This window comes from Emydura macquarii, unplaced genomic scaffold (genome assembly GCF_026122565.2).
Source record: "Emydura macquarii macquarii isolate MOO-44397 ecotype Brisbane River unplaced genomic scaffold, CSIRO-AGI_Emac_v2 contig_691, whole genome shotgun sequence".
Lineage (NCBI taxonomy): Eukaryota > Metazoa > Chordata > Testudines > Chelidae > Emydura > Emydura macquarii.
Window position 1 is genome coordinate 4,196,780 of NW_027130828.1, and position 21,774 is coordinate 4,218,553.

The following is a 21,774-nucleotide window of genomic DNA, read 5'->3' on the forward strand; positions in this document are numbered from 1 at the left end:
CACAGGACTGGTGTCCATGGATCTGGGGGTATAATGGTGTTACTGAGCATTTCTCTCTGGCACATGGTGCTGTACAGAGAGCACAGCATAGCACAGATGCTGCCGTAACCCCGGGTTTTCAACAGGAGGAGCGGAGCACAGTGCCGCGTGGTGCACAGGAGTCAGTTAGGGAAGGAGACAAAAATGATTGTGCAGCCCCCTCTGCAATGCTAAGGCTGCCTGTGCTGCTCAGCTCTCAGAGGCTCTAACACCTAGCCCAGTGCAGCCCCCAATGAACTGCTCCCCCATCCCATCCAGCAATGCCGCATGGCATTTAAGTCCCCCCAGACCTAGGCTGCTTCTCTTTCTTAGCGCTTGTCTAGGCACAGGTTTTGTACTCCTTTAACTAAGCGGTGCAACCCCACAATACAGCAGTGCTGGACTGGGCTCCAGGTGTGTGACTTTGTACCAGTCTAACGGGGTGTCGATAAGGTATAAACTCTCTACTGACATTAGACATGATCCTTCTCTCTCCTCCTATCCCAGCGAACTGACTTTCAGCATGTGGTTACAGTCAGGAAAGTGACTCCCAGAAAGACATCTCCACGAGCCAGATGTGTTCCTCACTCTGACTTGCACTCGGCTTGCACACCATCACGAGACTAACAACTGCCTTACATTGCCCTGATATCTGCGAAGCAGGAGAGGCTCTTTCCGCTCCTCATATCGTGTCCGGGCCAACAAAGGGGCTTGTGCTGGGTTGCTGGATGAGGCAGAGCAGACTCCCAGTTGGTCTTCCACCGCTGTAATGGCTCTGAGGTCAAATCCCACATTTTACAACAGCTGGGGAAACTGAGGCACAGAGACGTGAGGTGACGTGGACAAGGCCCACCAGTAAGTCAGTGACAGAGCAGGAAATAGAACACAGGAGACCTGCGCTTTAACCAATGGACGAGAGATGCTGCTTTTTGCCATAGCTGCTCATCTCTGTGGAGCTGTCTGTGCAGACACACTCCCTGCTGTCTGATCTCAATCAGTCACCTGGGAGCGAGGGAGCACAGAGCTGGGCTCAGGCAGGCTCCATTTCTGATGGCAAAGCCCCGTCGGCGGGGCTGGTGGCTGATGGTTTCAAAAAGATCCTTGCACGAACTGAGCTTGAGAACAATCACCTTCTGCCGTGCAACTGGCCCAGAGAGGGGCTGGACGCGGCAGGCAGCCACGCCGCACACTGTCCGCAGGGCACTGGGGTCTGTTCAAAGGAGGCTCTGCCCATCCGCGAGAGCTGCTGAAGTCTCCACACTCAATCCCTGCATGCTTCATTAAAGGATTAAGCCATATTTACAGCAAATCAGTACTGGAAATCAGGGCCTGAAACAGCACTGGAGCAATTAGCAGCTAACGAGTCTGCACAGATAGATGATAATCCACTGGACACTTAGCTCTCACTCCATCTTTAATTGCTGCTCTAGCATTAGCAACTGCAGCCAACAACCACCCAAAACCTTTATCAGCAAAATTAATTACCGGCCGTTTATTACCGCCTCTGCTCTACGGCTGAGTGCGGGCCGCAGAAAGGGACCGGAGCTCTGCAGAGGCTGGTGGCAATAGTCCCTTGCAAAGCACAGGCATGCATGCCACATGTCGGCAGGAGAGTAGCTCCCGGGGCTAGCGGAGGCTGCAGCGGGTGGGAGAGGGCAAGGCGTTGCTGTCAGCTGACTCTACGGAGCGCATGCCCGTCGTGTGTGGTGCAAATCTTGCAAGGGCAGCGTGTAAACTGGTCCTGATTCAAACCCAGCCCTGATCGCTGTGCCCTCAAACCCAGCTCGGCCCCGTGCCCCACACCCATGCCCTCACATCCTATTTGGCCTTGTAACTTGCACGCTTAAGCCTGACTCAGCCCCAGGCCCTCACATCCCGTTTGGTTTAGGCCCTGTATTCTCAACCCCCGCTCTCTGTGTGTGGCCACCACTCAGCCTCAGACCTGATCCCAGATTCAAGTGCCAAGGCTGGTGCCCTGGTTCTGCACAGCGCTGCACCCACTTCAACCCTCAATCGGAGCCTCAGCCCAGCCTGGCGAGATCTGAGAAGCGCCTCGCTGGCTCCTCCTAATGAACATGCAGCTCAGGCACGAAGGAGCCAACTCCCAGCTTCCCCAGCAGCCTGGCCACCGGCGCGTTCGCTGGACTCACAAACGCATTGTGAGGGATGAAGCAGCAGAGGCTGGAAAGGGGGCATCATTTCCACAGCCTAACTCTCTGGGCTCGGCGTGTCTGGTGTCAATCATTTTTAGTGCTAATGCCGCCCGCCCTGTGAGAGCCACCCTGTGTGAGCATGGCTTACCGCAGAGACATGCCAGCAGCGGGCTCCTGGCTGGGGTGAGGGAGCTGCAGCCGGCCCAGGTACCGTTCAGAGCTCTCCAGAAACACAACGGCCTCCCCCAGGGCCGACAAACCAACCATGAACCCAGCTATTCCTCTGGGAAGGAAGCACGAGCAGTGGGGGAGCCTGCTCTGCAGCCTTCGGCAACCCACTGCTCACTAGCGCCAACGTACTAAAAATAAAACAGGTTTAATGCAAATCGGTGAGTCAGCGCCTGGTCTTGCCAGCCACGTGAGTAGGCCCAAGGGTCCCAGAGGGGCCGACCCACATGAGCAGGGCACTAGCCGCTACTGTGCAAAACCAACCCCTGCCCTGTATTGTCGCTGATTGCTAGCCTCATCTGCCCAGCACCCCGCCCACCCGACGAACCCATTCGCAGCTTCACCATGTCCCTCCGGCGCCCAGCACCGCACAGCACCGCTCAGACACGAGTTTGTCAGAGCCCAGGAAGCTCTCGTGCGCCAGCGTCTCCTCAATGCTTCTCATCACTCCAGCAGCTGCGCAGAGGGCTTGGCTGTGTTTGCGAGGGCTCTGCACCGTGCCCCGCCCCAGCGTCGCACTAAGCCCGGGGGACGAGAGGGTGTTCTCTCCTGTTCACTATCATTTTCACTTCGCTGCTGGTTTGATTTTCCCCCCTCTCTGCTTGTCCCGCGCCTGTACACAAGATGCATCGCCCGGCTCCCATGCTCCAATAATTCCTCTTGCTCTGACAATTCTTAAACCTTGTGCTGAACACTGACGGCAGATGACAGGCAGCAAAAGCAGAAGCTCCATTGTCAGGGGATATTTATCTAGCCTGTTTACCGTTTGCTATTTCCCCTGTGGAGCATCGCTGGGCTCTTGAGCAGTGATGCACAGACCTGTGGAAACACACATGCTCCTTTCTGAGCCTCCCTGGTCCAGCAACAAGCGGGGCTGGGGCAAGCAGGAGAGCGCTAGCACGCGCAGACAGACATGCAGCTCACCAACACGCCGGCTTGCACGTAGAACTGTGGCCCTTGTGGTCATGTTGGTCAGAGGTGTGATTTTTTTACGCGCTTTTATACCAGCAAAAGCCCTAGTGTAGACACAATTATAAGAGCAAAAAAGTCCTGCTTTGAGCAGGGGGTGGGACTAGATGACCTCCTGAAGTCCCTTTCCCACCCGCATCTTCTAGGATTCGATGAAAAGAGCTTTTGCTGGCCTCACTTGTTTGGTCTGGGGAAACGCACCTACACACTCCTGCTGGCGTCAGCTGCACCTGCACTAGGACGGGGTGTTGGTGCCGCTGTCCCAGCGGACCTTTCCTAGTGCAGCAGCAGAATCAGCAGACAGTGGTAGCCTGAGGTGATTGTTCCACCAGAAAGCACACCAAGTCAACGGCAGGGCGGGTCCTGCACCCACTCACCACAACGAGGCCGGGCTGTGCCTTTCCCTTCAGCTTCACTGGGCTTCATGTTCCTCCCTGCGACCAGGAAGACTTTGGGTACTTCTACATTTGGAGCTGGGCGTGATTCCCAGCTGGAGGAGACGTATTCGTGCCAGCTCTCATTGGGCTAGTGTGCTAAAAGGAGAACGTAGCCACAGCAGTGCAAGGGGCGGGCAGGCTACACACCCCAAGTACAAGGCCATCGAGATCCTAGGCAAGTACCCGGGGCAGACAGCCCATCCTGCCGCTCGCGCGGCCTCAATGATGCTCTCTTTTTAGTGCACTGGCTCAGTGAGAGCTGGCATCAGTATGTCTCCTTGGGCTGGGAATCTCAGGCACAGCTCCGCATGCAGACACACCCTGTAACTCAGCAAAACATGCCCCTGGTACCCCGGTGCCCCTTGGAGGTTTTGCTGCCTTGACCCAATCCATTGGTCTAGTCTAGTTCATCTCTCTCTGAACAGGTGGAAATCGACTCGAATCCGCTAATCCAGCCATGATTCCACGAGGGGAACCCACAGTTCCAGTTCCCAGCCAGGCCATAACTCTCCTTAGCACTGCAGAGTTTGGGACATTTTGCCGAGTCACCAAGCCAAGCCCCCGACCCGCAGCTGGTGAGTTCAGGGAGAAGTTAATGGACAAAATGAAAACTGACCATTTAACTCATTCACAATTCGCCCTCCCCTACAGCTGCCGAGCTACCACTGCCATCCATGTTATCCCGATGTCACGTGGGGACGTGAGTGCTGCGGTGCGCTCTGTGCATGCTCCCCCTGCCCGAATCTGAATGTGCAATGACAGCCCAGTCGAGCACTGAAGTGAGGTCACCAAGTCAGTCCCTCGGCCTCTGTTCCCATTCCCCCATTCCCACACAGAACAATCGAATCTACATGTAGAAATCTCAGCCTCGCCCAGGCCGGGTGCTGGTGGATTCACAGGGATGGTGGCAATTCATCGGAACAGCTGGTCCTCCAGAGTTTGCAGCTATCCGGTGAGCTCCTCCTAGAACACCTCCAAAACACTGAACATCTTTCCTGGCCCCGAGCAATGACGCACACATCTCCTTGGGGAAATGGGGAGGGACTGAGAGAGAAGCAATTTACGAACCAACGCTGGGAAACAGCAGTCTGCTTAGCGAGGATGCCTGCTTCACCAGAGTGCAAAGACACGGGGTGGGCTTTGCTCAGGCTGCTTCCCAGCTCTGCTACAGCAGTCCAGCGAGGTAACCTTACCTACATTCAGTGCTTCATTGCCTATTTTTAAAGCAGTAAGAGTCTCCCCCATGAATCTCTGAGAATAAGAACAGACTTTTCTACTGGTACCTTCTTGGGCACACCAGGCTCTGTACCCAGTAAGCCACTACAGGTATTGCTAACTTGTCTCTGGGAAAAGAAGAATTATAAACATGGTAAATAGGGACAGGCTGAGCCAAGTTAAGATCTACGTGTAGCTTTCCAGCACGCCAAGATGTGGGGTGTTTGGATCTGAGATTCTGCGTCAGATCTGTCTATACTGGGACTGAACAGGTGATGTGAGGATCTTACCTTGGCCTTCCCAGTGCTTTGCAGAATGTGAACCAGTGCAGAGGCCATCTCCTCTTTGTTCTTCACACTCAGTGCAGGCTCCAGCACTGAGCACAGCACCATGTAATTGTTAGTGATGTACTCAGCAAACTCCTTGTACATCTCCATGGGGAGGATGCTCATGCTCTGGTACCGCGACTTGATGCGGATCATAGGCCCTGCGGACTTGCCCTTGCTGGGGTTGGGGCTGACTACAGGGTACCACTTCTCCACAAACTGCCGCCCCGTTACGGAGCCTGCGGGAATATTCACCTGCCCAATGAAGTTGGTCTTGTCTTTCTTTTTTTTCTTGTCAGTCTCTTTGTATAAGTGCACCGTAACGTTTTTGAGCGATGGGAGGTTATTAAATTCAAAGTGCTCCCCCCAAAAGACATTGTCAGTTTTCAATTTACAGGTAGTTCGTGCGTAAAGAACGTCATCCAGGCATAATTCACACAAGTACTTCTTCTTGGCTGGCAGGTCTTTGGCCTCAATAATCCATAACTTCAACATATTCTCTACCCTTCTGCTGTTGTCCTGGAAAAGAGACATAAAGAAAAAGGTCAAGTGAAAACAACAAAACTGTACACAACAAACTGGAGAAACGAGTTCATTATTTCTGATGTGCTAAAAGAGCAGAGGCTTAATTACATTTTATTTTAAGAAAATACTGGCTCTCAGGAATTTGCATAATAACACTACTTATGTAAATTTTCCAAATATCATTGTGCTCTGTGTGTCTGCTGGTGCCAATTAATATAACGAATAAAGCAGATAAAATCCCTCCAAATTGAAAATGTGCCATTTCCACTTCTACTGCCAGGAGGGCCTCACAAGAAACAAGAAGGAGCCCTACCAATAATTAATGTCTTTTTGCAAAACAGAAGCTATTGTACAGGTGTTTCCCCCATTTTGTTCCTTTGTTGTTATCTGGTAGCTCTGGCAGTAATAGAAGCATCCTAAAGGCCACGCATGGATCACTTCATTCGTGACTGGAATGCAACCTCTTCTGGGGTGGAAAGGAGCAGCTGTTGCAACACTGCCTAATATTTTAGGACAAGAAATGAAGACTGTTTAATTCAACTGAAACACTGGGGGGAATTAAATGAGACTGAACGAGCTGCATTATGAGCTAAGCATTATTATTCCAAATTAAAATTTGGCCAGGATCCCATTTGAACACTAATGCTGTGAACGATGCCATGGAATCTTTAATGACTCCCAAATGGACATGACCTCTTCCAGAAAAGGCACCTCCAGAGGTACCGGGTTCAGTGATGACTTCAAGGAAAGGGCACCCCATACTGAATCACCAACAACAGATTCTGCAGCACCCTCAGGTTTACTTGGAGGTCTCCTCTTAAAGTAATGACCAGGTCTGACCCAGCTTTGCTTAGGCAAGTGGAGGAGAACACAGTTGCTGGAAGTACACAATGGGGTGGTGTGGGGTCCGGAAACGCACATGCAGGAAATGATACAATAATAGTAAAATCCTGAGATAAAAATAGCAAACCCGATATAGAGAGTTTGTGTCTAGAAACGGCGACAGAAGGAGGAAAGTTAGCAGAGTCAATGCAGGGCTCTTTTAAGATAGTGGCATATTTCCAAAGGAGTGCCCATCTAAGAGAGCTGCCCTGGGCCACATTCAGCTACAGTTATTAGGAGGGGGTAGTCTAGTCTAGAGACGCTGGAGGGACACACTCCCAAGCTCTCTGCAGGTGGCTAGAGCAACAGCTGCCATGCTCTTGAAGCAACTGCACTACAGGGGTTGAATTCTACACTGTAACATGTGTCCGCGGGATAAGGTCGTCTCTCCACACTGCTGTTTCCCTTCCTGATGTATGGAGGGTGCGTCAATTAGGGTGCAAAATTCGGTGCTGAAGTCGGGGCACCAAACTCTATGACACTAAGGTTGCATTAGCAGCTTGCCAGCTGCCCACGACCTGTGTGTCACTTGCATACACAGCTACACATGTCTGCTAGCAAGAACGAACACACAGAACCCCTTTGCTTTGATCCACAGGACACTGCTTTTTGGTTGAGCGCATCAGCTGTGAAACCCTACAGGTGATCCGCTTTGTCCTTCCCCTGGGCACAGAGAGAGGAGCAGCTGTAGGCTTCATTTTAAGGTGCCCTCAGCCTCAACTGGCCCTAAGGACACATTTTCAGGGCCCCTGTGCTCGACTGACAGAGAAGAGCTTGTCGCTGCAGTTTTCATTTCAGCTGGTACAGGGAATAGCATGGCCTGGTAGTTACAGGAACGGGAGTCATGTCCAAGCCCACATTCCTCCATAGCCATACACAACTCACTGAGATTCTGGGCCTCAGTTTCCCCATCTCTAAAATGTGGATTGCAACTCTGCCAGCATCAGAGAGGCAGTTCGGGCTGTCTTCTATCCCTGACATCACCATTTATCCTGGGGAGCCTGGTAAAGCACTCTGAGGACAGGAAGCCCTAGATAAGTAGCAAGTATCATTAGTAGTAAAACAAGTCTGAAGGTTCTTGAAATGTGATTGTTTCTCAGAAACAGCCCAAGTGGCACATACCGGGGAAGAGAGGGCAGGAAATAATTGGCACTTTCCTGTAAATATAATTGTGGCAGAAAGTAATATGGAAAAAAACTGACCCACAATTACACTGAGTCCCCAGAATGGCAATATGTTCCCAGCTGCTAGCATGCACTGGGTTATAAAATGTAATAACGAGGAACAGAACTATTACAGAGGCGATTCCTCAAAGCCGCTACCTTATTTGGGTGCACGGCACGCCGGAGGTTCTCCATCCATTTATCTCGTTCTGCGGCAGAGCGACAGGAGAAGCACTTACTTCCTGACGAAGTCGTCACCTACATGGAGAAGAACAGGAGTTATTTCTCAGCAAGCACATTGCAGCCTTTGCTTTTGGGAAATTAAAAAGGGTTCTGGCTGGTGCTTTTATCACCGAGAAACAAACGGCTTTACCCAGGCACCAGAGAGTCACATCTAAGGCTAGTGGCAAGTAGAGCTGTGACCTCGAGTACAATGTGAGCAACACAAGGGGTTAATCGTGGAAGCGCATTGAACCTACTTCCCCTCTCCTACGTCAGTGCCAACCTGGAGTGAGGGCACTGGAGCCGGGGACTTACCCCAGGGAATACCAGGCCCTGCAAGTCTGAGCTTCTTTAAACCATCAGGCTCCACGGCAAGCGAGTGAGAGCAACTCAGGGCCAGGTCCCGAGAGGGGCTGAGTGATGCAAGCTTCTAGTGCTTAGCATCCCCCAGGATTCGGCTCATAATCTGCAATCAGACAAAGCTTTTTCTTTTCCCCAATCAGAAGTCCAAGCCCCTCATTATCCCTCACCCCGCATCCTGTCCCTTTGACTCTCTGCCTCTCCAGACTGTTAGTGCTGCTCCTGATACAGCCACGGTGGGTGCTGCAATACACCCAATGCCTTGTTCCCCCAGCCCAGGACAGGAGGGGTCCTGCTGAGACGGGCGATGCACTCTTCCTTCGCTGGGCATTCCCCTGCTCCTGGCACCGGCTAAGGACCGAGCTGGAGTCCCCAACTCAAACCACCTGCAGGTGGCAGGCCGCAGTATCACTGGGCCTTCCCTTGACCTCTCACATCCTACTGGCCTGCAGCAGCTGTGCTAGGAAAGAAATAGTTTAACAGCATTTCTGAGCCCTCGCTCTTCACCATGACATTGGATTCAGGTCAGTGACATTTCCACAGTGCTCCCTAGCCTCCAGGAGGCTTTCCCCCACATCGCACAGAAATTCAGGCATGTGCTGCCTGATGGCCAGGGACAGGAGGGACACAATACTTAGCAAGAGTCCTCAGGTGCCAGCCCTTTCCTATTCATGTCACTGAGTTGTCTCAGCATTAATTACTGTGCCGGGGTCTACGAAGGCCAATAAGATCCCTAAGCAGCTTCTACCCAGCTAACTGCAGCTCTAAAATATATTGCGCCTATGAAAACTGTATTCTGCAAACAGCTCTCTCCTTGAAACCCTACTGGCAAATTCATAGACTATGATTTGGCATTAGGAATTCTGTATTATTCATAAAAACTTCATTCGGCGGCTTTGACCTTCTTTGCATTCATTGCATCGGTCAACATCCAATAATAGTCTTTATGAACGTCCTTGTTTGCAGACTGAAGGTATCTTATTCACACTTCAGATCAGTCCCCTTGGGAGTATTATTTCCTCTGCTCCCTCGCTGCAGGGTTCCTCGAATTTCCATCCTTTGCCTCAGTGGCGTTTGTTTTCCCATATGGCAGAGTGGATTCGCCGTTTTCAGGAGATGCGATCTTCTTTTGCATCATATATCCTCCACAAAGCTGAATCTGTTCCTTCAGTGCACTCAGCATCAGGCCATGGTTTCTCAATAGCCAACCTCATGGCTGATGTTAACACGTTTTCTTTGAACAGAGGCTTCATGTGCCTCTCTAGCATTTTCCACATGGGACAACAGAGAAGACCCCCTGATGTTGCCTTCACCGAGGGGATACAAAATAGACCTTCCACCTCTTGATATCCCAGTACATTTCAGGGGAGCTTCTACTTCATGAGCTGCTCCATCACTGCTAATGGCTCAGAGCAGACCCGTTCCACTATGTCGCCACGCATCTGACTCCTATATGCTCTTATACGGCTGCTACATTCCTCATGGTTTCCCTGAAATGAATCTGGGCCGCTTTATCCATCCTGCATGAGCCTAATTCCTTCTCTTCCTGCTATGGCATTTTTGCTGCGCTTGTCAGAATATCTTGACCATTTTCATAGAAGAGACTCTGTAGTTACAATCTGGGTCAGTCTAGCCACCGCACTAGAATGGCAACTTTACCTAAAAACAGAAAGTGTGTGCAACACTACATCACTTTTGCACATGAAGTATGGCTAACACTGAGTTACAGGCGCAAAGATCAAGGAAGAACCTGTTAATTACTCAGTTACTTAACAATTCTAAAGAACATAGCATCAAATGCCCCTACAGATTGCTCAGTCACTGTTATAGAGGGGTGAATTTTGAACATGCAGAACTTCAGTTCAGATAGGAATCCAAAAATGTGGGAGAATTTAAGGGTCTCTTCTCTTTTTACCCTAATAATCAGACTTTGGAAGATCCAAAGTAATCACCAGGTAATGTGCCCTACACTCACATCTGGAGGACAGAGAACCTCTACTCTAATGCTATGACCATGTCATTTAATGGCAATTGTCAGGGGCCAAATTTTGCAATTCTAAATGAAGCAAAACTCCCATTTAAATTCTGTGGAATTATGATCAAGGACCATAGAATTCAGCCCCACGTGACTGGTTAAAAGTTAATACATGAGGGCCAGATTCACCATCAGCAGACACAACCTTCTGTGGGGCTGCACTACTTAATCCTTGCAGGAGCAGAAATTTTTGGATTGCTGTTGGCTGAAATTCTCTTTAGGGACAATTCTGCTCTGTGAGGTAGATAGCTCCCACTGAAACAAATAGGATTTACTCCCATGTAAATGAGAGGAGACATTAGCCCTTGTTCTACCTTAATGTCTGTTAATTACATGTCACTTGTTTGTTGTTTACCAGATATTTAATAAGATGTGCATCTACTATATTTTATAACTACACATTGATAAATATGTTGGCATTAATTCAACAAAGAAATATGCTATTGAATTCCAACTCAATGGATCACTGGATAATTATTCAAAAGTTACATTCTAAGGTTTCTGCTCATAGCAATTCTACTTAACTGCGGCATTCTGCATGTGTCTGACCAGAAACTCTCCTGGCCATTAGGAGTTGAAGGTCATGCCCACCGTTTGTGCCTGGAAAGGCAATTTTCCCCAGATTTGCAAGAATGTCTTGACTTCGACCTGCGACCTACAGGTCATGTGATATAAAGGATCTTCATGTACTATTAATGATCTCCATAAAGAGTATTTTGATCACTTCAGGATTTTTAGATTTGCTAAACCGGTATTAATTGTCATGGATAAACTCAATTAGTACTTGTTAATTTCTAAAATTTAACTTAATTGCACTGGTTATCCCCATTCCCTGAAAGGATGGTTCCTCTACTGTCTTGTAAATTTCGCTATATTCTGAAAAACAGCACTGGATTGCATAAGGTGCTTTTGAAATTGGCTCATCTTTGTGTAACAACAATTGATAATTTTGCAGTTCTATTGGTACCACACAGACAGTAAGAAATGCACTCTGGTTGGTATGGAGGGAGGCTGGAAGGTAGTCTGAGTGCTAGAAATAGGGCTGATATAACTGCGACTATGCCTGTCCAGCTGACACCGCCTCGTGCAGGTTGAGGGTGAAGTTGGACAAGAAGGTTGGACCTGTAGAAGCAAACTGCAGCTCTGAGGCTACAATAGCAATCAAGGAGTGTTGTTGTTTTGCTGCTTCACATCTTCCCTCCTAGCCCCTGAAGGAATTTCTAGCACATGGCCCGGATACTGAGCCTGTGTGCTGGGAACAGCATTTGGCCTGCAATGAGTCAGCAGCAGAGACAGGAAATAGAATCAGAGTCCTGATTCCCACTCCTGATTCTAATCACTAACCTTCTCAAATGGCAGAGCCAGGAATAGGTTCCAGGAGCCCTGACTTCCAGTCTCCTTCATGAGACCCTAACGGAACTAGATCATTATATTGGCTGGGAAACCATTCTCCCGTTTGTTTAGGATAGAGAAAAATTAGATGCTCAATAAGTTATTTGGAAGGATAAAAATTTAAAAAACCAACAAATAAATAAATACTGATCCCCGCATTCTGCAGTAGGACAAGATTCAGAACGATGGGAAAGTTCCACAGGAACAAATAGACAGGAAATCCTACGGCACAGTGAGCCAAACTCAGACCTAGTGGAAGTAGGTGAATTTCTACTGACTTCAATGGGCATGTATCTGCTTACACCGGATCTGAATTTGCCCCACTGCAGGTGAATATAGCTGGGCAATCAGTCACATAATGTCTCAACAAATGACAGTACGACTAACAGAGAAATAATGAACCACACCTTTAAACAGTCAGCTGCTTCAAATCAAATCAGCTGGGGTTTTCCACTGCAGATGGCCCTGGCACGTTTTGGTTTCTGCTCAGTTTGGCTACGCTGCCAGTTCTCTTCTCCATCCTTAATCCTCCAGTGTAACTCCATCTGCAGCTGTGTTGAATCCTGCTGTTTTGATCTTCTGAACCACACACTCGCTGCTGCTCCTGGGTGTTCGAGGGCTGTCGCGTGCTGCGTCCCATGTCACGCCTGCCAGGCAGCTTGGACTGCAGTCAGCTTCTGGAAAAGCTGCCATGCACCATGTTGGCAAGAGCCCCACATGAGATGTTCTGGAGCATTACCGGGCAATTCAACCACAACCATTCCTGAGTGAGAACTAACAGACACCAGCTGGCTGGCAGCAGAAGCTCTGTCCACCCCCAAGCACAACTCTGCAAGGAGAGGATAATTAAGAGGAATCCTCTGAATGGCGTCAGATGGGCATTTACCTATCAGCATCAACATTCACCTCCTCATTCCAAGGGAACAAAATTGGCTCTTTCCTGACTTGAATCTCCAGGGATCAGCTCCCCCACGTCCCCACAGCGTAGCAACAGCTCAGCATTATCAACTGCAGCACCGTCAGGATCCACCATACAGCAGATGTCTTGGTTCCCTTGTCGCTGACTTTGGCAGCCCCTTCTACCTTGTCATTTCTTGCGCTGAGTTTGTTTTCTGGGACGTCAGTTCACCGTTTCCTCTTCAGTATTCCCACGTGCAGACCAGAGTCGTGTCTTTCAATCACTATCTCAGCCATCTTCCGTTTTTCTCTCTGCTGCCTGCAGACTTGAACCCCAGCTTCCAAAACGCCATGGAAACCATTGCAGCTTTTACTGGCCTTTGTCAAGCTCTCAGTCAGCAAGGCCAACATCCTTTGCTAAATCGTACCTGCGCCTCCACGTAACAGAACACCAGCAGTAGTGAGGCTCAGAGCCTAAAGGGAGGTTCTTTAGGGACTAAGATTTATCCGGGGGGACATTCGGGGACTCTGTCTTTCCAATAACAAACAAAATCTGTGCCTCAGGAACAAAATAACTCAAGGCAACATTCAAGTGCAAAAGAGGAGGGCCACACGTACGGTTTCGTTTTCCAGTTTTCACGCTGGCAGTGAAACAAACATCCATTGTTGTTCTTCTCTTTTCAGATAAGTGTGGGAATTTAGCGGCTTGATGAATGAATGGATCTGCAGAGCACCTCAGTTCTGACAGCACCCCCCGTTATTCCAGTCCTTGCCACTGAGGGTTCATCCATTCTGCCCTGCACTAATTCTATCCACTGTAATCACACACAGTGGTGCAATGATTTTGAGAGGCAGACTAATGTCCATGAGGGATTAAGATGAGACCTGCAAACTCCTTTCACTTCTGAAGTCAGTAGTTGAACCAGTGTCTCCAGAGACATTAGACCAGTGCAGTAACACAACACAGCATTTAGCTTTCACCTTAAGCATTTCCCTATGGAGGCTGGCTGATGAGTACCCATCAGTTACAAAACAACATCCTTTTTGTTCTCTGGCATTCTTTACTCCACAGAATTTTCTAAATAGCCATTAACATTCTGTTTTTCTGTATACGTTTTCTGATCAAACTCACTTAAAAATAAAATGCTCTTCCCCCTTACAAGTGCATGATTTGTATAATTCCCCTCTCACTCAACTTTCTACGGGTACTGTTCACATCCCTTGCTCTGCTCTTATGTGCTGAGCAGAACTGGCAAACAACTCTTATATTATGGATGTCACATCTATTTTCCATCTAGCTTCGTTTTATCTTTCTTGAGTGGAATGTAATAGAGGCCGTATAATTTACAAAACTGTTCGCCTCCTGACCTGCCGCATTCGCTCAATTCTCCAGAGAGCAAATCACACTGGAAAATGTATGCCTTCTTCCTGTTTTAGGTCTTAGGTTTGGGGATAATCTTCTTTTTAAAAGAATTTTCTATTTTGCCCCTTTACATTTTAAGAAATTGTTTTTAAATTTCAACTTGCTGCTAATTTCAACAATGAAGAAAACTAAATCCAATCTCAGCTGCTGGTTCTCCATCAATAAACACCAGGTTGTCTTCATCTAGCACAATCGGCCAAGGGAACACTTCCCTGTCCCCATCACTGTACACGCAGGGGATGTCTCCATTCAGTTGGAGGGGTGATTATGGCTGGGGTAGGCATCTCTGCGCTAGCTTGAAGCTAGCTAGCTTGCTAAGTACAGCAGTGAAGACGTGGCAGCGCAGGCTTCAGCACAGGTTAGCAACAGGAGTATGTATCAGAAGAGACAGGTGAAGCCTGCACCGCCGTGTCTTCACAGCTACTTTTAGCGAGCTAGTTGGGTTAAAACTAGTGCAGGTCTGCCTGCCCGAGCTGCACTCGCATCTCTGATAGCAGTGCAGACATACCCTAAAGGCATGAGCCAAGTATGGCTGTATGCCATTGTCTTCCCTTCCACCCCTGAATAAAATATGGTGCTGTTTCTTCAGAGTAGCAGCAGTGATGACAACCCTCTTGCTGGAAGGGGATGGCTTCCCTGTCCTGTACCAGTTGCTATGGTACACAGCAATGTACTGCCTTCTGCACCACAGGATAAAGGGTTTCTGTAACGGGGTCAGCCCCTGCCTCTCACGAGGACCCCTTTCGGCCAATGTGAACCTTTGATCTCTGCTTTGGAATGGGGTGGCACCCCCTCTTGGGTACCCCTTCTGGTCGGGTGTGAGCTCACCCACCTCTCGCAAACACTCCCCCCCCCCCCCCCCCGGGGCTGATGGTTTCTTCGGCAGTCTTCAGTGACTCAGCCCTCCAGCCGAGTCACACACAGTCTGTAGATGGAACCAACATAAAAAACCCCTTCCAAGCTACACAGTCTTGGCCTCCCGCCAAGGCTTCATCCCTGGAAATGCTGCCCTCTTGTAACAGTCCAACAGGGGCCCACTGTGGTCCCCTCAATTGGTCTGTCCTTTTTGGCATCCCTCTCTGGGCTCAATCTCTAACCAGATCAACAGGGCCCATCATGGTACTCTCACTTGGTCTAGCTAGGCTCTGAGCTCAGTCCTTGCTTGGCCCTGCAGCCAGCTAGAGCTCCGTCTTTGCTCCCCTGGTCTTCAGCGGTCTTCACTGGGCTTATTCCTGCCTAAACTGAGCTGTCCCTCGTCCTGCTGATCTTCCAGCCAGCCAGCCAGGAACCTGGTCTTCCCTCTTCCAGCCTCAGGCAACAACCGACTGGTCTTTCTCTGCTGCTCCCTTTTAAACGGACCTTCTGGTCCCTGATTGGCTGCTCCAGCAGCCCCTCTGATTGGCTGCTTCTCTTGCAGCCACTCTAGGCTGCTTGGAGGACTCCTCCTCTGCTCTTTCTGGGGTGGGGTGAGGCAGGGCTGCATGGCCACGAGTAGGGAGCCTCTGGACTTACTTTACCACCTCACAGTTCCCCAATGACAACATGTTGCATTATTGAGTCATATGCTGACCTGTGTGCACACCACTGTCCTCTACAAGATGGAAACCTGTTCAAGTACCAGTAATTACGTTGCCCTCTCTTAGCTATAGCCCTCTAGGAGTATATAACACCTAATAATACTCCAGCTCACAGAGATCTTCCTTTTACTCAAGAAACAGAAGCCTGTTGTTTCTGAATAATAAGGACGTAAATTCTATCTATCAGGGCACGGACCCTGTTTGGGACTGCTGGGTAGCTATCCACGCAGCAGGTCCTGCTACTACTGTAAAATGGGGTCATAGCTCTTATTTTATTGGTATATTTTTCCCAACAGAACTTTTGTATATAACATACATACAAACTCCCAGTGAAACAACAGTCTCCATTCGATATTGCTCCAATAAACAACAGTTCCGAACAGAGATGTTTTAAAGGCAAGAAGATTTCCCCACCCTACTCACCAAACAGATATGTTCCAACACCATACGGCAGGATGGTCATGAAAGCCTCTTACCTCAAAACAATAGTCCTGCCCCAGAATGCTACTGTGCACTGGCTTGATGACCACTTCTTCCTCCATACTGAGATCCAGAGCCTCAACAGCGCTACTGGGACTGAGCAAAGACTCGTGGGAGCGTGATTCTTTCAGCCTCGGCATTAGATGGGATCTAGGGAAGAACAAAACGACATGAGTGGATTCTCTTCTCCACAGAGAGCTGATCAGGTCCATCTGTTCCAAGTCATTCTCTTCATAACATCTACAAAATGACTGGGAATTTTTTGCATGAGATAATTGAGGGCCTGGCACGCTGGGAACTGCTCTACAGTTCCCTTTGTAATTTGGTAAAGAAGCTGCATTATGAAGAGGTTTAAAATAAAATGTTTGTTTATTTCACTCAAGTGCTGTCGGAGAAGGAAGTGCAGCAGGAGCACATTTTCCCTGCAAAGGTGTCTATGTATTTTTGCAGGTACACAATCCCTGTTGCTTAGGACTTTGCAAATTCAGCCCTCACAGTTAGATGAAGTCAGTTTGGTAGATTGGCACTGCAGGACAAAACAGTCACCAGTACGGGTTTAACACACTAACCAGAGCGTACAGTACACGTGCCATGCTCCCCTGGTGTCTCTATGGACTGACACTCTACTACCATATGCTTTATTGTAGCAGGGATTCCAGATTTAAATAGGTCTAGGTCTGGTCAGTACTTGGATGGGAGATCCCCCCTAGCATGAGGTTTCATCTCATGTTATTTCAGAGCCACCAGGCACAGCTGAAAGGTGAAAGAGGTACAAAACTGGATAGAAAACAAAATTAATGGTGCTTTCTTCAAGGCCCCAAATGGTTTGGATTTTATTCAGATTGGCTCTCCCATTCCAGAATACAGCGCTGCGGGTGGAGCTCTGCAGGGAGAACACTAGCACATGGGAAGCACACCACACCCCAGGTACCCAGAGCTACAGCCCTGCACCTCCCCCTTCATTTGCAAGAAAAGAACAAATTCCTATCACGGGCAGAGCCAGTGGCTGGATTAGCACTTTGCAACCGTACTTATCATGCAAACGGATGTGTGCACTCTGACTGTTACAGACACACCCCACAAGGAGACAGTGTGGAACACAGGACCCGATGGCCGTAGACTGATCTAAATGCCCAGGAGTCCCACTGGCAGCATTTAGCAGCAGGAAAATCTGCAGATGGTGAGCAATGCACCATTTTCAGCAAGGGGCAGTACAGATGATGGTGCACGTAACTGTTAATGAGGAATCAAAGGGCATGGGGAAAAATGAGGGTTCGCAGGAAAAATAAAAAAATACAGAAGGGCAGCAGGAAAAGAAACATAAGAGTAAATGAAATGATCCCTTTATCTCCAGTCTGCACAATATAAAACACTTCTACTGAGGCCAGATCTGAGAAACTGTCTCTAATAACTTTGACCTTTAGAATCATGGCAACAGTCTCAGTGTCTCTCAGAGAAGCTGGGAGTGTCTGTCTGTCTGTAGCGGACAGCATTTAGGCTGCTTCAGAGGGCTAGGTTCTGCACCAAGAAGGAATTTTAGCCGTTATTTGTCACACTGTCCTGTACACCCAGCATGATGCAGCTCATATGGATTGTTTCAGATCGCTTCCTCTGTGTGTATTGAGTTTTGCCATTCTCAGGAACAAAGCTCACAGAAACACACTAAGAAATGTCATCCACGTTAGAGACGCCAAATTGAAACTAGAAAACAGCCAACTGTAGCGCCACAGATACAGCAGGTACTTTGTGAGTTTATCCATAAAGGTTCATTCCATGAACTGGCCCTGAGGTGATAAAGGTTCAGACTCTGTCTAGTTTGTCCAGTTAAAAGTGCCGGAGCGACAGCCGAATAAGGTGAAGATCGCTATTTTTCTGAAGGACCAATGCAGCATGGCCCGCAGTAAGCAATGGGGAGGGACGCTGTCTGTGGGTTAATAGACAGCTCGATCTCCACGGGCCATTCAGTCCTTGGTGCTCTCTACTGAGGCTGACAGCCAAGACAATTGTGGTGGTGTCTAATAACGTGTCCATTGGGAACTGCACTAAGAAGACCATCAAACACATTTCTTACAGGACACCTAGCAGCCCGCAAAAGCTAATAATCTTTGGCCATTACTGATTTGGGCTGGCTCAGAACCAGCGATTTAGAAACAAAAGGCGGTAAATCCCATTAGCAATCCTCTAAACTGTTCACTCACCCTGGAGCAGTATTGCTAGTACAATTGATCTTTAGGAACTGAGCAAAGTCCCACTGTCATTTCCCCATACTTGGCAGCAATTTAATACTATTTTCAGAGGGAAGGGGCCCACACCCTTATTCTCCGAATGATACAGCAAAGTAACTCTAGTGTGGATAGATAGATGTAGTTAACCCCGGCTGCTAGTGCCGCAGAGAGAAATATCTGGAAGCTGCAGAGCTGATAGCACAAACCATTAGCCAATGGCTAATATACTGGCAATATGAACGTAGAATTCATTAAAGATATATTGCATGTGTGTAGATACACATTATCGAGCCTTGAATTTGTATTGCTGTTCTCCCAGTTTAGCAAACATTGCAACACAATGAGTCAGAAGTTACAGGTGTGGGCATGTGCACGGACGTGCACGAGTGCACTGCAGGGAACTTGACAGGGGAGAATTTTCCACGTTACACCGTTATTTAACAGTGGTTTGCATAAGAATATCATTTAAAAATATTGAAGCAATGAAAGACACTATAAAATGCCTATGTTATGTCATTACCAAATTCAATAGCTTTCGTTTTATACCCATAGTCTGTTTACCCAGAGTCACACATTAAGAAACTGCGATTTTTCCTAAAAATAAAAGTGGCAGGGGGAATCAGATTACTCAGGGACTTGGTAGCACACAAAGTCCTCAATGCCTGGGCAGCTGATATAACCCAGCCTGAGTTGGTAGCCACTGACACTTTTCACCAGATGTCTGTGTGATCACGGCCTGTGTGAAATGAACAGGCTGGGCCTCAGCCCCACTCCAAGTAGCCTGATGTGCACAACACAAAAGCTACCAGCAGAGTTGTCGCTAATCAGTACTCCTTGCTGGCAACCTAACAGGAGAGACCATGAGAAACCTCACCATTAGGGGCAACCCCTCCAGGACAGGCAAAAACACCACTTTGTGCAGGATTTTCCCTGCAGTCTGACACCATTCACCAGTACCAAAGTCACACACAATTAAAAATCAATAAAAGCTGCACCCCATGCTACCCGCTAAGCCTTTGAAACTTGGCATTGGCCAGACTGGCTGCTACAAGCAATGAATGCTTTGGAGAATGCGGATATACACTGGATGTCTGGAAAGGGCATAGTACCCTTTCATTTTAATACTCACTTCTAAAGAAGGAAAATATTTCACGTCCTTAGTAGGTGACATGACACTTGCTGCAGGGATCCATTCACTGGAAGATGTTTGTAACTCCCTGTCTAGTGTCCATGGTTGTGCAGGCTTCCCTTTTGTATGAACAGTAATAAAAAATCCCCGCTAATGCCCTGAACTGCTTGGCTGACTCACTGCAGAGCGGGCACCATTATTCTTACTGAAATGATAACTCTGCTGTCCTGGCCATTTGGGAGAGAGAAAATAAAAGCCAGCAACATGCACATTAAAGAGGAAGCAGCTGAAAAGTAGAATGTTTTTGTAGCTAACACACAAAAATACAAGAGATCTGGAAGGCTCGGGCTGAGCCCGCTCTAACTGGGGAGGGGTGGCAGTTTGAGGCCAAAATAATTATTCTGACTTCGTGGTGGTGAAAAGTGCTGGCTTAACAATGATGCAGTGTGAAGGCCACCCTAATCAGAGAACTGGTGAACAGGGGTAGCATCTGTGTGAGCTTTCCCCACTTACCGCTCTACCAATGTGCTGAGGAGGGACCAACCTCTAGTCTAAAGGTCCAGTTCTGTCTCCAGCTCCCTGCAGAGGAACCACTTGTGGTGATGGCTTTGGGGAGGAGATGGAGGAGCAAAGTCGTCTCTTCAGAGGCGTGTGATCATACAACACTGCTGCCAGTTTGGAGGCACAAATGCAAAGAGAGATATTCCGAACACTCCTCCAATATTTGTAAATGGTTTGAAAAGAGCTGGCAGAGGAGCTGGCTGGACCGTTAATGCTGATTTTCAATCAGTCTTGGATCACCGGGGAAGTTCCAGGAGACGGCAAGAAAGCTCATGTTGCGCCAATACTTCAAAAGGGTAAATGGTTTGACCTGGGTAATTATAGACCTGTCACCCTGACACTGCTCCCAGGCAAGATAATGGAGTGGCTGACATTAGACTTCATTTATAAAGAATTAAAGGAGGGTAATGTAATTAATGCCAATCAACATGGGTTTACCTAAAATAGATCCTGTCCTGCTAACTGATATCTTGTGCTGATGAGATTACACGTTTGGTTGATAACGGTAACATTGTTGAGGTAAAGACTTCTCTAAGGCGTTGGAATTGGTGCTGCAGGACATTTTGATTAAAAAATCAGAATGATATAAAATGAACACGGCGCTCATTAAGTGGATTAAAAACTGGCTAACCGATAGGTCTCAAAATGTAACTGTAAATGGGGAATCGTTACAGAGCAGGTTTGTTTCCAATGGGGTCCCTCAGGGATCGGTTCTTGGTCCTACACTATTTAACATTTGTATCAATGACCTGGAGGAAAACAAAAAGTCATCACTGATAAAGTTTGCAGATGATACCACAACTGGGGGAGGGGTAAATAACAAAGAGGCCAAGGTCACTGATTCAAAGCAGTGTGATTGCTGGGTACACTGGGTGCAAGCAAACAATGTGTGTTTTAATACCGCTAAATGCAAACGTCCACATCTAGGAACAAAGAATATAAGCCATACTTACAGAATGGGGGACTCTACACTGCGAAGCAGTGACTATGAAAAACATTTGGGGTTCATGGCGGATAATCAGTTGAACATGAGTGCCCAGTGCAACACTGTGGCCAAAAGAGCGAATGTGATCCTGGGATGCATAAACAGGGAATCTGGAGTAGGAATACAGAGGTTATTTTACCTCTGTATTTGGCACTGGTGCGACTGCTGCTGGAATCCTGCTTCCAGTTCTGATGTCCACAATTCAAGAAGGATGTTGATAAATAAGAGTACGTTCAGGGAAGAGGCATGAGAATGAATACAGATTAGAAAACATGCTTTATAGTGATTGAGTTCTTCAAATCTATCTAGCTTAACTCTAGTGATAGAGTGGAAGAACTCAATCTACTAGTTGAACAAAAAGGTTAAGGGGTGCCTTGATTACAGTCTATAGGTATCTACATGGGGCGCACTCATTTAATAATGGGCCTGTCAAGCTAGCAGAGAAAGGCACAACACAGTCCAGTGGCTGGAAGTTGAAGCTAGACAAATTTAAACTGGAAACAGGGTGTAAGTTTTCAACAGTGAAGGTAATTAACGATTGGAACAATTTACAAAAGGTCAAGGTGGATTCT

The 21,774-nt window shown here is 48.1% G+C and overlaps 1 protein-coding gene across 8 annotated transcripts in view; it reads right to left on the reverse strand.

The window, feature by feature from the left end:
- Window positions 1–21,774, reverse strand: part of DAB2IP (DAB2 interacting protein) — a 296,740-nt gene that overhangs the window by 51,252 nt on the left and 223,714 nt on the right. For all 8 annotated transcript variants that reach the window (XM_067541764.1, XM_067541769.1, XM_067541763.1 and 5 more), the window contains 3 exons: window positions 16,299–16,452; window positions 8,076–8,174; window positions 5,311–5,865 (listed from right to left, as the gene is read on the reverse strand). In XM_067541764.1, the coding sequence (XP_067397865.1) occupies window positions 5,311–5,865; window positions 8,076–8,174; window positions 16,299–16,452 (808 nt within the window). The remainder of the gene's footprint in view (window positions 1–5,310; window positions 5,866–8,075; window positions 8,175–16,298; window positions 16,453–21,774) is intronic.